This window comes from Pangasianodon hypophthalmus, chromosome 23 (genome assembly GCF_027358585.1).
Source record: "Pangasianodon hypophthalmus isolate fPanHyp1 chromosome 23, fPanHyp1.pri, whole genome shotgun sequence".
Lineage (NCBI taxonomy): Eukaryota > Metazoa > Chordata > Actinopteri > Siluriformes > Pangasiidae > Pangasianodon > Pangasianodon hypophthalmus.
The window spans coordinates 7,942,254-7,956,206 of NC_069732.1; the positions used below are offsets into that span (position 1 = coordinate 7,942,254).

General features: G+C 35.0%; 1 protein-coding gene across 2 annotated transcripts in view; it reads left to right on the forward strand.

Annotated features, from left to right (window-relative positions):
* The first annotated feature begins 593 nt into the window (after positions 1 to 593).
* The window catches only part of pkhd1l1.1 (PKHD1 like 1, tandem duplicate 1), a 50,333-nt gene continuing 36,973 nt past the window's right edge, over positions 594 to 13,953 (forward strand). Inside the window, exons 1-26 of one of the 2 annotated variants that reach the window (XM_053228580.1) lie at positions 594 to 738; positions 1,994 to 2,137; positions 2,255 to 2,332; positions 2,490 to 2,634; positions 3,034 to 3,142; positions 3,261 to 3,318; positions 3,416 to 3,509; positions 3,659 to 3,712; positions 3,793 to 3,866; positions 3,957 to 3,999; positions 4,099 to 4,169; positions 4,706 to 4,816; positions 4,905 to 4,994; positions 5,995 to 6,260; positions 6,585 to 6,676; positions 8,043 to 8,202; positions 8,366 to 8,501; positions 8,677 to 8,820; positions 9,652 to 9,806; positions 10,525 to 10,635; positions 10,869 to 11,027; positions 11,195 to 11,319; positions 11,481 to 11,638; positions 11,922 to 12,088; positions 12,643 to 12,775; positions 13,017 to 13,171. In XM_053228580.1, coding sequence (XP_053084555.1) covers positions 2,071 to 2,137; positions 2,255 to 2,332; positions 2,490 to 2,634; positions 3,034 to 3,142; positions 3,261 to 3,318; positions 3,416 to 3,509; positions 3,659 to 3,712; positions 3,793 to 3,866; positions 3,957 to 3,999; positions 4,099 to 4,169; positions 4,706 to 4,816; positions 4,905 to 4,994; positions 5,995 to 6,260; positions 6,585 to 6,676; positions 8,043 to 8,202; positions 8,366 to 8,501; positions 8,677 to 8,820; positions 9,652 to 9,806; positions 10,525 to 10,635; positions 10,869 to 11,027; positions 11,195 to 11,319; positions 11,481 to 11,638; positions 11,922 to 12,088; positions 12,643 to 12,775; positions 13,017 to 13,171 — 2,955 coding nt within the window. In that variant the 5' untranslated portion in view covers positions 594 to 738; positions 1,994 to 2,070. Of the gene's footprint in view, positions 739 to 1,672; positions 2,138 to 2,254; positions 2,333 to 2,489; positions 2,635 to 3,033; positions 3,143 to 3,260; positions 3,319 to 3,415; positions 3,510 to 3,658; positions 3,713 to 3,792; positions 3,867 to 3,956; positions 4,000 to 4,098; positions 4,170 to 4,705; positions 4,817 to 4,904; positions 4,995 to 5,994; positions 6,261 to 6,584; positions 6,677 to 8,042; positions 8,203 to 8,365; positions 8,502 to 8,676; positions 8,821 to 9,651; positions 9,807 to 10,524; positions 10,636 to 10,868; positions 11,028 to 11,194; positions 11,320 to 11,480; positions 11,639 to 11,921; positions 12,089 to 12,642; positions 12,776 to 13,016; positions 13,172 to 13,953 lie in introns of those variants that run through there. The other variant, XM_026929993.3, reaches the window with a different exon arrangement.

Sequence of the window (13,953 nt, forward strand, 5' to 3'; positions counted from 1 at the left end):
TTACTCACGGCATTGAAACACAGGCCTCATTGTTGTCTCTTCACTCGACTGGACTCTGTTCACGCTAACATCGGTGAGGAAACAATCACACAGCCACTATTGCTCTGTTGGCAAAATTTCTCATCTTTTTATTTTTAAGAGTGTAAGCACTCTTCTTTGTTTTGATGATGACGTGAAGGCACAGGAGCATCTCAAACATTTTGACAGTTGGTATCTGATTACAGACTGAATTGATAAGGCTTATGTCCATTTTGCTCTGGCATGTATCTAACTATCCAACAACTTGATCAAAGCCTGACATTTACTACGTGAGTAAATTACATTTAGCTAGCAAGGTTTTAGACAGATTGACTTTATTAGTGTATACTTGGCAGAACTCAATTTTGGTCAAACCCCCACTTTTTTGTTATTTTTGTCTAGAAATGAAATGAAATGAAAAATTTCTAGAATTCAGCCGCCGGGACGTCTGGCGGGTTTTCCCAGACTCGTCTTTGTGCTTGGCTCCCTTTCATTGGGCAGTCCGACAGGTTTTTCACAAAAATAGATGCACCAGATAAGATGACTGACAGCATCCAGACCAAACGTGATTCAGGTGTACTTTCATGTACACAACCAACCACATGGGATGCTGCTAGAGTTTTGCTTTGCATTTTTTAAGACTTTGGGAATATAAAAGGTCCAAGCTCAAGTGTTGTTGGCCATGAAAGGATTGTGTGTCTGAGAGTGCAACATTTACAGGTATGTGCCATCAAAAATCCAATAATAATAATAATAATAATAATAATAATAATAATAATAATTATTGTTATTATTATTATTATTATTATTATAATATCTATAAAGATTAATAATTAAGAAGAATAGCCAGAATGATTTCTTATCATCAATTCGTGAATTTATATATATATTTATATTTAATTTCTACTAACCTACGTAATTACGTTTTTACTTATTACTTATATACTACTTACATACTTACTTACTTTCTACCTACTTACTTGCCCTTGTGTGATTTTCTGTTAAATACACTTAACAATCATTATTGTTCATTATTGTTATTGTTTATAAATCACACAAAGGCCTTCAACAGAAAAAAATAACAATTTGAAATCTGTGAATATTTTATTTGTAATATTAAACTTTAATATTTACCTGCATAAATAAGTACAGTATGGCTGTTGATCTAAAAATAAAATGATTGTACTGTAAATTTTCCCATCATTGTTGTTTGCCACCTAATAATTAAAAATAAGTACTGAATGGCCATTTGACTGAAAACGAAAGTATTGATTTTTTTTATTTCATACTCCAGAACTACTGCTTTCATTATATTAGTTTGTATAATAATATTTTGGCAATACCATGTCATGCTAAAAGGGTGGTCTCTGACTATTGTACAATACTGTAGGTATTTATTCATTTTCCTACTTACTCACTTACTTACTTACTTACTTACTTACTCACTTACTCACTTACTCACTTACTTACTTACTTACTTACTTACTCACTTACTCACTTACTTACTTACTTACTTACTTACTTACGTGCTTACGCACTTACTTACTTTCTACATACTTACAGCTTACTTACTTACGTACTTACTTACTTATTTAATTACTTACTACTTACTTATTTACTTACTTAATTACTTATTCCCTGTACACTATTTAAAGAGGCAACAGAGAAGTATGAAAGAAGAGATGTGATATTAAGATATTAGCACTGTGTGAACTCTGAAACTAAATACTCAGCCCTCGATTAAACACTTTTCCAAGGGTTAGGAAGAAACTACAATTTCACAGGACTCAGTTATTGGTGGAATGTGCTTATGTCTAATTTTTTACCCATTTTTCAAATTCACCTGGCAGCTAGTATCACACACACACCAACTGCTCGCTGCATTACACCCACACCTCGGTTTATGCTCTGTTGTAAAATCCACTCTATAAATATTGGTATTTGATGTTCTAACCATCGTCTCAAAACTACACAGAACGACAGCCTGTTTCAAGTTGAATCTCCTTCCGCATGTGACCAGAACACTGGAAGCACGCGCCTGGATCGGTCAACATGCAATACACAAGAGCGCACAAGTACTTGTGCCTTATGATCTGGATTCTACAGATCAACTTTTCAGGCAAGATATAAAAGCATCCCACCTTAATCTTCCATGCCAATAATAAATCTACAGTATGCTTATATTCACCATGTCATAATCAGCTGGTGAAATGACAATTTTCAAACCTCTCCCTAGGAGCCCAACGTGTCCAGACAGTAACCCCTAAATTGGGCAGTACAAATGGAGCAACACGGCTGACCATTGAGGGAAATGGTAGGTATTATTTACAAACATCAAAGCTGCACTTACTTTTAAAAGGCCACTAGGGATACTTCGGCTAGCTGACACCTACTTTACATATACTGAAAGGAAATGATTTTTACAAATTTTAAAATGAATATTTTACAAAATATTGATACATTTCTCTCAGGTTTTGCTCAGCAGAGTCAGTTCAGTTTTGATGCCAGCAACCCAGACATTGGCAACACTGTGACTTTGGTGTCCAGCACCAGATCATTTCCCTGTGATGTAGAGAAAGACGCCACCCTTTCCACCAAAATCACATGCTACACTAGGTACTAAAATTATTACTAGCATTGTCTAACAATTGATTACTACCAGGTCTGGCTGATATAAATGGGCTAGCAGGCCTAAGCCCATAGCCCATAATACATAAAAATCGGCATCCACATCATTTTATTTTATGGTTTGTCTTGGATAATTTATACAACAGTTACAATTGTTAAAAAATGAATGTAAAAATACACAGAATGGTATAAAGTAAAGGCTGAGGCTGATCATACTGCTAATTGCTGTCAGATGTGTCGATTTGTTACATTCGGGTAAAACTTCAGGCAAATTCACACAAATGTGTGTTGGATATTAAATAAATAAATATTGAGCTACATCCCTTTTTATTAAAGTGTCCAGTAGCATTTGTTAAATTTCTAAAAGAGCTGCTTGTCTTTTTTCAGACCAATGCCTCAAGATGACTACATGCTCATTGTCAAAGTGGATGGTGTTCCCATTCCCACGAGTTCAGTGTGCAATGGAAATCCATGGAATTATTGGTGCATATTCTATGTAAGTTTAATTTCTTACATTCTTGGTTTCCAGTTTAACTGTGGCTTATTGACTTACTTTATACCTTATAGTACACATAATGTAGTACATTGCTGCGATTGTTGTTGCGCATTCACAGACGCGTTGGTACAGGACACCTTCCATCCAATATATCACCCCTCTCACTGGTCTTCCAGGTGCAGTTTTCATCGATGCTACATACCTTATTTGTAATCATATGAATGGAGAAAACTGATTTTGACAAACTGTGTTTTGCTTTGTCAAATAATGCAGGCACTGTAGTTACTCTCCGGGGGAGAATTTTTACCGATGTATATGGCAGCAACACAGCAACAAGTTCCAATGGGCGTGATGTAAGATTTCTAAGGTAAACAAATATTACCTGATTTATATTATATTATATTATATTATATTATATTATATATATATATATATATATATATATATATATATATATATATATATATATATATATATTATATTTGATTTTGTATTTTAATGTTTTCTGGAATGCAGAGCATATATGGGTGGAATGCCATGTGATCTTTTGAAAGCTAACTCAGACACACTGTGAGTACACATCATTTGAGTTTAAAATCAAATTATAATATTATTTCAGTACTTATCACACAGTCGCCTTTCTTCCATAGGTATGGCTTGACTTTGGATTCTAACTCTAGCGACTGGGGATACATGAGCTGTAAAGTGACTGGAACGTATGTGGGTAAGGGAACATTTTGCAACATGATTTCCATTGCAACATGATCCAATATGTAGCAGACTTAAATGATGCTGGTTTTTTTGTCCCTACTAGGACATCACAACCTCAGCTACATTCTTGACAGTGAATACGGAAGGTCAGTTAAATAATAATAGCCTACTGAATATCTGCAATACCAAAAGACAGAAACGTCTACTGTATATCAAATGACTATTCAAAATATTCTATGTTCCAGGAGCTTGCCAGACTTTGGGGTCTACCGTGTGTCAGCATTGAATAAGCTTGCAATGTTCCAAACATATGCAGGTAAATAAGTGGATGTGGAGGTATAGAAGGGGATTGAACTGAATGAACAAGAAAAAATGACCACACCTTGTTCAATTTAACTAATACTTTCAATTCAATTCAATTCAATGCAGTTTTATTTGTATAGCGTTTTAACAATAGACATTGTCCCAAAGCAACGTAGATGTAGATTTTGATCATTAATGAGCATCATCACATAACCATTTAGCTTGATTGAAGACAAACACTCCATAATTAGGCAGCAGGACACATTTAGTCCCATTAATCAATAACAACAATCTCCCTATAACAGCCATACTAATATTCAGATATTAATATCAGATGATGAGCTCACAGAACAAGTGTAATATATATATATTTATGTATGTATATATCATGCAATCCACCAGGATGATCGCAAATAGAAAATCCAGCGAGTGCTGAATGAACGGCATACATGTCATACAATCAAATCTGTACAAATAAAATTTTCTTTAAATCACTGTTTGATGAAGGAGGTTGGACTATCACTTCATAACCAGGACTGTTTCTTGCAGAGGTTACGGGAGTGTACCCTTCTCAGGGTAGTATGCTTGGCGGCACCTTGCTCACAATTCAGGGGAAGTACTTTGATCAGACAGATGGTCCAGCAATGGTTTTAGTGGGAGGTATTAATTGCCATTTTTACTTCTTTGTTCATTTGAGTTAAATTTAGATGCATGAGGTTGGTTACAATGGCTGTTTGTTTTTCTCAAGGTCGGGAGTGCACTGTACAGAATGTAACAGATGAGACAATCATTTGTGAAACACCAGCATATGAATGGAGGAACATGACAGTGTTTCCAGGTGACATTTTTGCTTAATCACTGTTCTTGCATTCTTGCTGCAGTCTTTGTATAGGCTTTGTAAAGTGCAGTACTTTGTTAAAAACAGCTTTTTACAATATCTCTGTGACAGCATTGTTATCTCATGTTGTCTCTCATACACTGATGCTTTGAAGTTTGATAGCAGTCTGTCAATCAAATGATAACAATCATGAACTTCTATTCACATGAACAGTGTCACGCACATAAGTTCAACACAGAGATACAAATCTTCTTCCATTACTTATGACGAATTGGCAATAAACCCTGGAATATTATTTGTATTATTAATATAATTTTCTTTTAATTTGTAGTGTCTGTTACCACCTGGTTGAAAATAACATGCTAGCTATTTGCACATTTGAAAAATGTCTGTATCAGCTTTTTTCCAGAATGCAAAGCTGAGTAGGGTAAATAATTGCAGATAATTCTCACCCTGCAAACAATCTATTCCAAGAATCCTATTCAAGAAGGTGACTTAGGACAGGATGTCTCTCTTACTGATCCAGCTTTACCAATATCAACTTGACTACTTCCATTATTGCTATTCTGTCTCCTATGCACATTTGTACATTTTGTATTATATTTTATAGGGAACCATACATTTTATATTATATCTTTTATATTACAGTATATTATTTAAGAAGTAATATTATATATTCGAATTATATATTATGCACAATATATAAATACATAATTATAAACTTTATGTGCTTTAAATATTGTGAATACACAAATACTGTAGTTTATAAATTCTAATTATGTAACTACCAACTACTATACACCTGCTATATTTATGGATGTGACTGTGTTATCATGTGGTTTTAGAAAGAACAAGTTACAGGGTAAGAATGACTAAATAGCAAATAGTATACACTATGTTCCTATTTTTACTCAGGTGTAAATGATATATCTCTGCCAATTTTACTGAATTTCCAATATTATTTCTGACATTATTTTAAAAAAAAATTGTATACTTTCAGGTGGCAGGGGGTTGAAAATGGAGATTTGGAATGATAGCAGACCACAGCGTTTAGAGGAGGTTCTAACCTTTAACTCCAGTCAGCCGGGGTACTCAGTCCAGTGGGTGGACTCCTTGTCCTATGTGTGGCCCTTGGAATTGGACTTTTTTGTGGCTCGATTCAGCGGCTTTTTTGTTCCCACTGAGACTGACAACTACTATTTTATAGTTAAAGCAGATGACCGAGTTCAGCTGTATTTCAGTAAAACCGGCCGGCCAGAAGATAAGGTACTACATGAACAGTTTAGAAAGCACTGTAAAAGAGAATTTTTTTTATTACATCCTTTATAATAATGACAGTATTGTTTTTTTCTTGTTCTGTTACACTTGTATGTATTTCTGGTTAACTGGTAGTAGACCATATCAGAATAGGATGAATTCATATAAATATTCATTATAGAAAATATTGTAGTATTGGAAGTTTTAATAAAAAAATATAATTCATAGACATAATTTACATGTGTCAGTTTATATGAAATAAGAAACTCTTTACACAACATGTTTCATACAAAATACAAGTTCATAACTAAGTTGTCCTATTTCTTCCACAAGGTCTTGATTGCATATACTACACAGTGGACCCCCAATTTCTACCGCAGTCCAACACAGAAGTCTGAAGTCATGAGGCTGGAGAGCGGAAAGCCGTAAGTGGGAGTCTGTGTATACTTATCACCATTCCTGTGTACCATGTGTATGTAGATGGAATGACTGATGTGTCATGTGAGGAATAGACTGCTTTAATTAAAAGTTTGTCACTCTACTTTTCTGAGACTCTACTCTATTTTTGGGAGTATACGTGACTATGGAAACCCAGTTTTTGACTATACTGCTGGGCAAAAAAAAAAAAAATGGGCCAAGCCCAAAATGGCAAAATATTAATGGTCTTAACAACAAATCAATCACTGGTCAGGAAATTAGAAAGAATTAAACAAAAGGAAGTTAGTATGGGAATCTTTTCCCTTTGATTTTAATTGTTTAAGCCTTGTTGATTTGCCTTTGATGATTTGCATCAGCTGTGGCGGATAACCAAATAATGACTAATCTTTTCAGAACAAAAAAATCCCAGAAACTATTTTTGGAAAATTTTGTACACTCAGACATGGGTTAGTTTGAATTTTACATCAAACATTTTAATCATTATCATGATTTTTACCTTTGTGTACAAGAAGAGTATATAAGGGAAGTTCCCTGTTTCTAGCTTTTCTCCAAAACAGTTCACTGCAGCAAAAGGAAACGAGCAAGTGGTGGCACAGGAGCTCTCAGGAGTTCATTTGTTTATTTCTTGCCAGTTTTCTGACCAATGATTTGTTGTTAAGACCATTAAAATACTTGCCATTTTGGACTTGGCCCATTTTTTTCTGGTTTCTCTGCTTCTCTGTTTTTTTCCCACCTCCCAAAAAGATGTATAGGTGAATTAGCTATGCTAAATTGCCCCAGGGTGCGAATGTGTGTGTGCATGGTGCGACAGCGTGTGAGTGCATTCCCGTCTCATGCCCAGTGTTCCCAGAGTGGGCTCCAGATCCTCTGTGACCTTGACCAGAATAAAGCAGTTATTGAAATAAATGAGTGAATACATACGTGGTGGGCATTTTATTAGGTAGCTATACTAATTTCATCAGATACACCATCTATAAGCAGATGTTTGGGTGGTTGTCTGTTCTAAAGGCAGCAGTGACACTGAAATGGGGCACTTAAATCTAGACCCTAGTGTCCTAGCTTGTTCCTCTGAGGAAACCCTTTAAATCTTTAATGTAGATGTACAATGTTTCAAAGAAGGCTCAAAGTAATCCTTTATAAACCAAAAAAGAAATCTCATCATTCCCCTAAGAACCACTGAGGAACCCCTTTTTTCAAAGACTCTAGTGGCATACTGGTCTTCCAGCGATGCTGGGATTTTGATGTATCTGATAAGTCTTGGTCCATGATACCTAACATACAGGCTCAAATGTGTGTCCTCAAATATATTTTCCTGCTTTATTCACACTGCTTTATTCAAATATATTCATACAGGTACTACATTGAGGTCCTACATCAAGAGTACGGAGGTGGTGCCTCTGTTGATGTGGGATTTTACAAAGAGACAAGCACTTTTACTGCTCAACAGACTGTAGATGCTGTTAATGAGATACAAGTTATAAACGCCAGCTATGACGTGCTGGATGAGATCCAGGTGGGTCATAGTATAAATACAGTTATGGTGTTTTATAGCTTATTGTTCATTTCCAGCTCATTTTAATACAGTAAATGAATTATATTATTGAAATGGAAATAAACAACTTAACGATCTACTGCTGATTTATTTGAGTGTTTTTTTTTTTTTTTTGTGGTTTTAGATGATTGCTTTTAAGGGCTGGAGAGTGGGTACACCAGTCCAGGAGGTGCAAACAGTGACTATAAGCAGTAACTGCTTTTCTCTGGGCAGCTGTGACTACACCTATTATGGCCTTGTCTACGGAGCAAGCAGAACAGGTTTAGTTAGAAATTCATGGTAAAACCTTGATAGAATTAGTGAATAGTATAAAAGGCATTAAAATGAGTCTCAAAAGAGTCTATCTTTAGAACTAGCATCCTATTTCAGCATGTTCAATAGTGTCATATTGCATCACTATGCTGGCACGAGTGACCCGGTTCTGTCCTGCTACAGGGCCGATTCCCGTCAGCGCACCTGCTCAGGTGTTACAGGCTGAACTGAATGCTCTTTGGTTCATTAAACCAGACACAGTCACTGTCACAAAGCAGCAGCTGGGCGAACAGTCACAGTACACCATCACATTCAATTCTACCAGAGGTAAGAAAGTAAATTTCACCATGGGATAAGTCATTAGTCTCTTTACAGTATGTATGCTTGGACAAACTTAATAACAGTTACATTTTAGTTTGTGTATATAAATGGTGTATACATTTCAAAATTATTGAGTAAAAAGATTTACTCAATAATTAATAAATAAATAAATCAATCAATAAATAAATAAATCAATAAAGGTTATGTCAGTGGGAGGGTGAGTTTGTCCACAAAGTCTATTGTCCCCCTCGTTTTAACACATACTGTATTTAACAGAATATGACACAAAATGTGTTAATGTTATTAACACAGCATACTGCTGTATTCTCAATCCTGATTGGTCAGAAGGTTTTACTTTTTTTAAGATTAAGTTTCCCAGGTTTATATTAATGCACTCTTCTAATACGTTATCATTTCTATAGTAACAAGTAATTCATAGGGAATTGTATCATGGCCATGACACATAATCTAAGCTTAATAATAATTATTTTGAAATTTATTTAACAATTATGGATGGAGTCTCCAGTGTCAGTGCTTTGTAACAGCCCGAGGTAAAGCTGTTCCTTTAAGTTTTTTGGCTCAGAAAACTCTCCCAGATTGTGAGCTTTGCAGTTTTTGCATTGTTTGTTCTTCTGCTTATATATTCATTATATATGGTTATATCTGCTTATATCTGGTTATACAGTATAAGCACAAAATAAATAAGGTTTAATAGTTGATGACATGCCAATATATGTTAAAAAAAATAATAAAAAATTACACATTTTGAACCAAAATGTAATATTCTGTAAGCCACTGTAATTTCTGCAAAGCCATGACACCATGTTTCCCTGTCAGGTGACTTTCAGGATCTTCAGTACTGGACAAATGGAGCAAATGTGAACATCACCATTATGGAGGAGACTAAAGGAAAAGCCGATTTGAAAAACTTCACACTGGTGTGGGGAGGAATCCCATCCAGCCCTCTGCCTTACAATGCATCCGTGACTGAGGTCTCTAATCTTTCTTGTGCTGCTAATATAGAGACAGTAATTTAATCCTTGACTAAGCAGTTCTGAAACATTAAGAATCCAAAAATAGCACATCATCATACTTTAACTGCATCTCTATTCGTGACCTTAGTGTTAGCTTCTATCTGGCTGAAAAGCTTTTCTTGGATACGGGACATAAATGCAGCTAACAAAACTCTGACGTACTGAAATTTACATTTACAGCTCAACAAGTTCTATATTTTCAATTTACTTTGCATATACATTATTAAAATTCTGAGACAATTAGCAAGTATTTTTTTAACAATGGCCAGATATTATCTTATTATACTGTAAGCTCAAATACTTTTACTATTGATAACTAATAAATGGTAATAAACTCAGCAGAGAAATATCTTTTGAGCCACATTATGATAATATATTGCTTTTAAAGTTTGATTTTTTACAAAACATTTTTTCTAAGATACAGTATATCTAAAATATAACATATCACTCAAATCTGATATTCTAAACAAGTACCTTGAAATTTCATTGTAAAAAAAAATTTAACAATATAAAAATGCAAAAAAAAAAAAAAAAAGAGATAAAACCTATAGGTCACAAATTATTATTTCTTTATGCTGTAAAATGTGGAATGTCTGGGGACATTTCATAATATTGTAATTTGGTAATAATTCCTATTTTTAATATAAATAAATATCTATCATTTTTCCACCTATAGGTGACTGCTGCGCTGGTGGCCATGGCATCTGCTGATTGTCCCAAGGAGCTGTTAAGTGTGGAAAATTCTGCCGTTAAATATTTCAGAGACTATGAGACTAACATTACTGGGGTAAGCACACGAAAATATCGAATTAATAAAACCCAAATCCTTGCAGCTCTGTAGGGTTTAGCATCAGCAACAGAGAAGATAAATTTAAAGAAAACCTGGTATGGTAGGCTTCTGTCTTCTACAGATGACATGTCTTGTTTAGCAGTGCAATGATCAGTCATACAGGTCTCAGAAGTGCTACTCAGTTTAAGGTGCCAAACACTGGGCTTTAAAGGCATTTCCCACTATTTCAGTTTACAGGTAACGTGAGCATGAGAGGGATGAGGGTCTGTGACACTGAGGCCTTCTGTGGATCCTGGTCTCTGAGGAACCCAACCATTCTGTTTAAATCAGATGACGTGACTGTGTCGGGAGCAACATATGGGCCTGTGTCACTTCAGCAGTATGGCACAGTAAGCACCTCTACTAATATGTAAATGATTGGCGTAAGCAGTTAAAATAATCAGGTTCAAATTTGATCTCTGCTCTTGGTAGTCAGTTCTAAGGAATATTTGTGAAAGATATTTGAATTTGTAATTATATTTTTATGTAATTTTTGTTTTTATTTTTTTTGTCTTAGCTTTGCTTTGCATACAAAGGCTCCCCAAAGAATGGATTGGAATTGGTGTTTCAGTACCAGAATAGTTTAGGAGCTGTCTCCCAAATTACCACTGTACTCCCGGTATTGTTCGAACCAGGGGATGTGTAAGTTCAAACTGCAGTGCATGTGAAAAACCTTCATGACCATTTTAATGCATTACAAAAATCCCTAATGTAATTAAATATTTCCTTTTTCAAGCTTAGATTTTCTATTGTTCTCTGAGGCACTCTAGTCTACAGTATTGCAAAATGCTTTTTTTTTGTAGATGGAAATATATGTGTGTGGAGCTTTTATCTGGTCTGCAGAGAAGCTACCCGGGTAGTAACTACCAACTTCTTCAAGTGAATCTGTATAAAGACAGAGGGGATTACTACATAGACACAGTTCAGCTCGGGAAAACAGCCACTGTGAGCGACACAAATGGTTTGTGAAAATTCCTTGTCTTCATTTCATTTCAGAAAAGAGTTAAAACCAAAAATGTAAAAATTGAAAACAAATAGAAAACTGTAAAAAAAAAAAAAAAAAAAAAAAAAGTCACATGGCATAATTCACACTGATCACAATTTACACTTTTGGCTTTTAGACACTCCAGATTTTTCACCTGTAGTTAACTTTTTAAAATGTTCATTTCATTGTAATGGTAATAAAGTTGACTTTGACTTTAACTTACGAACCTAATCTTTTTTTCTCTTTTTTTTATTGTTAGTTGCTATTATGAAGAGAAGACCTCCGGCTCTGGCTGATTCTGGTCATTTCATTGAGAGTCTCTCAGTGCAGAAGCTGACCAATTCAACTGATGTCAGCTACAAGATCACTGCCTCTCCATACAACTGTGCCTTTAACTTCCCTCTGCTAGAGATTGGATTCCTGCAGGTATGTCTGAGTCAACATATTTGTGTTTGAATAGTGATTAAGCGAGTTACGAGTTTTAGGCCTTCCAGGTAAAGGTGAAACTGTGGCATTTTACATTTTACGTGACAGTTCCCCCCTTTTCCAAAAGCTACCAATAGCAAAACAACACATACATTTTTAGACCAAGAGTATGGACTGAAGCCTGTGAGCACCAGATTTCTGTTGATTTTCAGCGTCATTCTTTTGAAGGGGCATGAAAAAAAATTTCCAACAAAATTGTCTCCAGGCATTTGAGCTAAATGCTGTCTCCTATAATTGACAAAATCATCCCCAGACCTCTTACACAGTTTCTTCTGATTTTCCTTCTTTTCTCATCTCATTTCTTATCACTCATTTCTTATCACCTAGAAGTAGTTGCCAAAATACAGCATCTAGGCAGCCATTTTGGAAAAAAAAAGAGAAAATTTTCTGTTTCCATTAGAAAAAAAAATAATAGAAGTGCGTTGTTTTCTATAGGAAACGTGTAGTGTCTAGTGTTTCAGCAACTCCTTTTTTTTTTTGTTAAAATCCTCAAGAAAAAGAACACTAGTAAGGACATGCTAGTGCTGGCCCAGGATACTGCCACTGTCACAGTGACACGCTTGCAAAGAGCCAGTCCTCCTCTCAGTGGCACCTTCAGCGTGGAGATCTTCGGCCAGCTGGTGAAAGGTCAGATTATGATGCCTGCATTTTGCTTTAAGGGCTTGTAATTGTTGGTTTATTGTCTTTTACTGCTTGTGCACTTTCAGTATATTTGATACAAAGCCACACTAAACTTGTAATAATCTGTATCTCTGATCCCTTAATGAATGTTATAATACTCTTTTAACCAGGCTTTCACTAAGTGAAAACAGAATTACATGTGTGATGTGTGATGTGTCATGTGCCGGTTTATCCATGTGTATCGTAGATCTGTCTGTGGACATCAGTGCAGACGACCTGAAATATGCTCTGCAAGGCATTCCAGACCTGGGTCTGCTGAGTGTAAATAGTACAGCAGACTGTAAAGGCAACCTTTGGGAAATTAATTGGCTCACCATGCCAGGAAACCAACCCCTACTGCAGGTGAAACACCATCAGCTCAACATGTGACCAAGAGGAATACTACTACTACTACTACTAATAATAATAATAATAATAATAATAAAGTTCGATATAAACCCAGTATATCATGTCAGTTATGTAAGAAATAAAATACATCACCACATAATGAATTATTTTCCTATAACAGCATGCCCCCAAGTGTATTATTTCCTCTTGTACCACAACAAGTTGCCATTGAATACAATTTTTTATTTATTAAAGAATGACACATCACACTTTTTTATCCATTTATACAGTAGTTACATTTAATGTTGTGGAATGAGCACATAAATATAAACCAGTAACTGAATTACAGCCAGCACTATTGTCAGAGCTGCTGTTATAGAAAATTACCCAACACCTTCTGATCAATCAGATTCGAGCATTCAACAGTGATGTGGTAAAATATCAAAAGACTTTGACCTGCAGGTGCGCATACAATTACAAGACAACAATTAAATTTATCTTTTTTAATATTTGGGTAAAAGCAAATTTTAAAATGATTACTTAAAATTAGAAATTAAACTGCATTTATTGTGACTTTTCATAATTTTTTGCGGACTATTATTCTAAATTTAAATGCGTCTGTAAATACTTCTATGAGATTGCTCAATACAAGACTGGTATTATATCATATAATGTTTCTGTGTACAATTTTTTTAAAAAAAATAACAGTCAGTGAATGCAGAAAATCTCAAATTTGACCTATTTATAATGACTAGTGATTTCTTCCGCTTTTGTTTCACCATGTTATTTTCAGATCA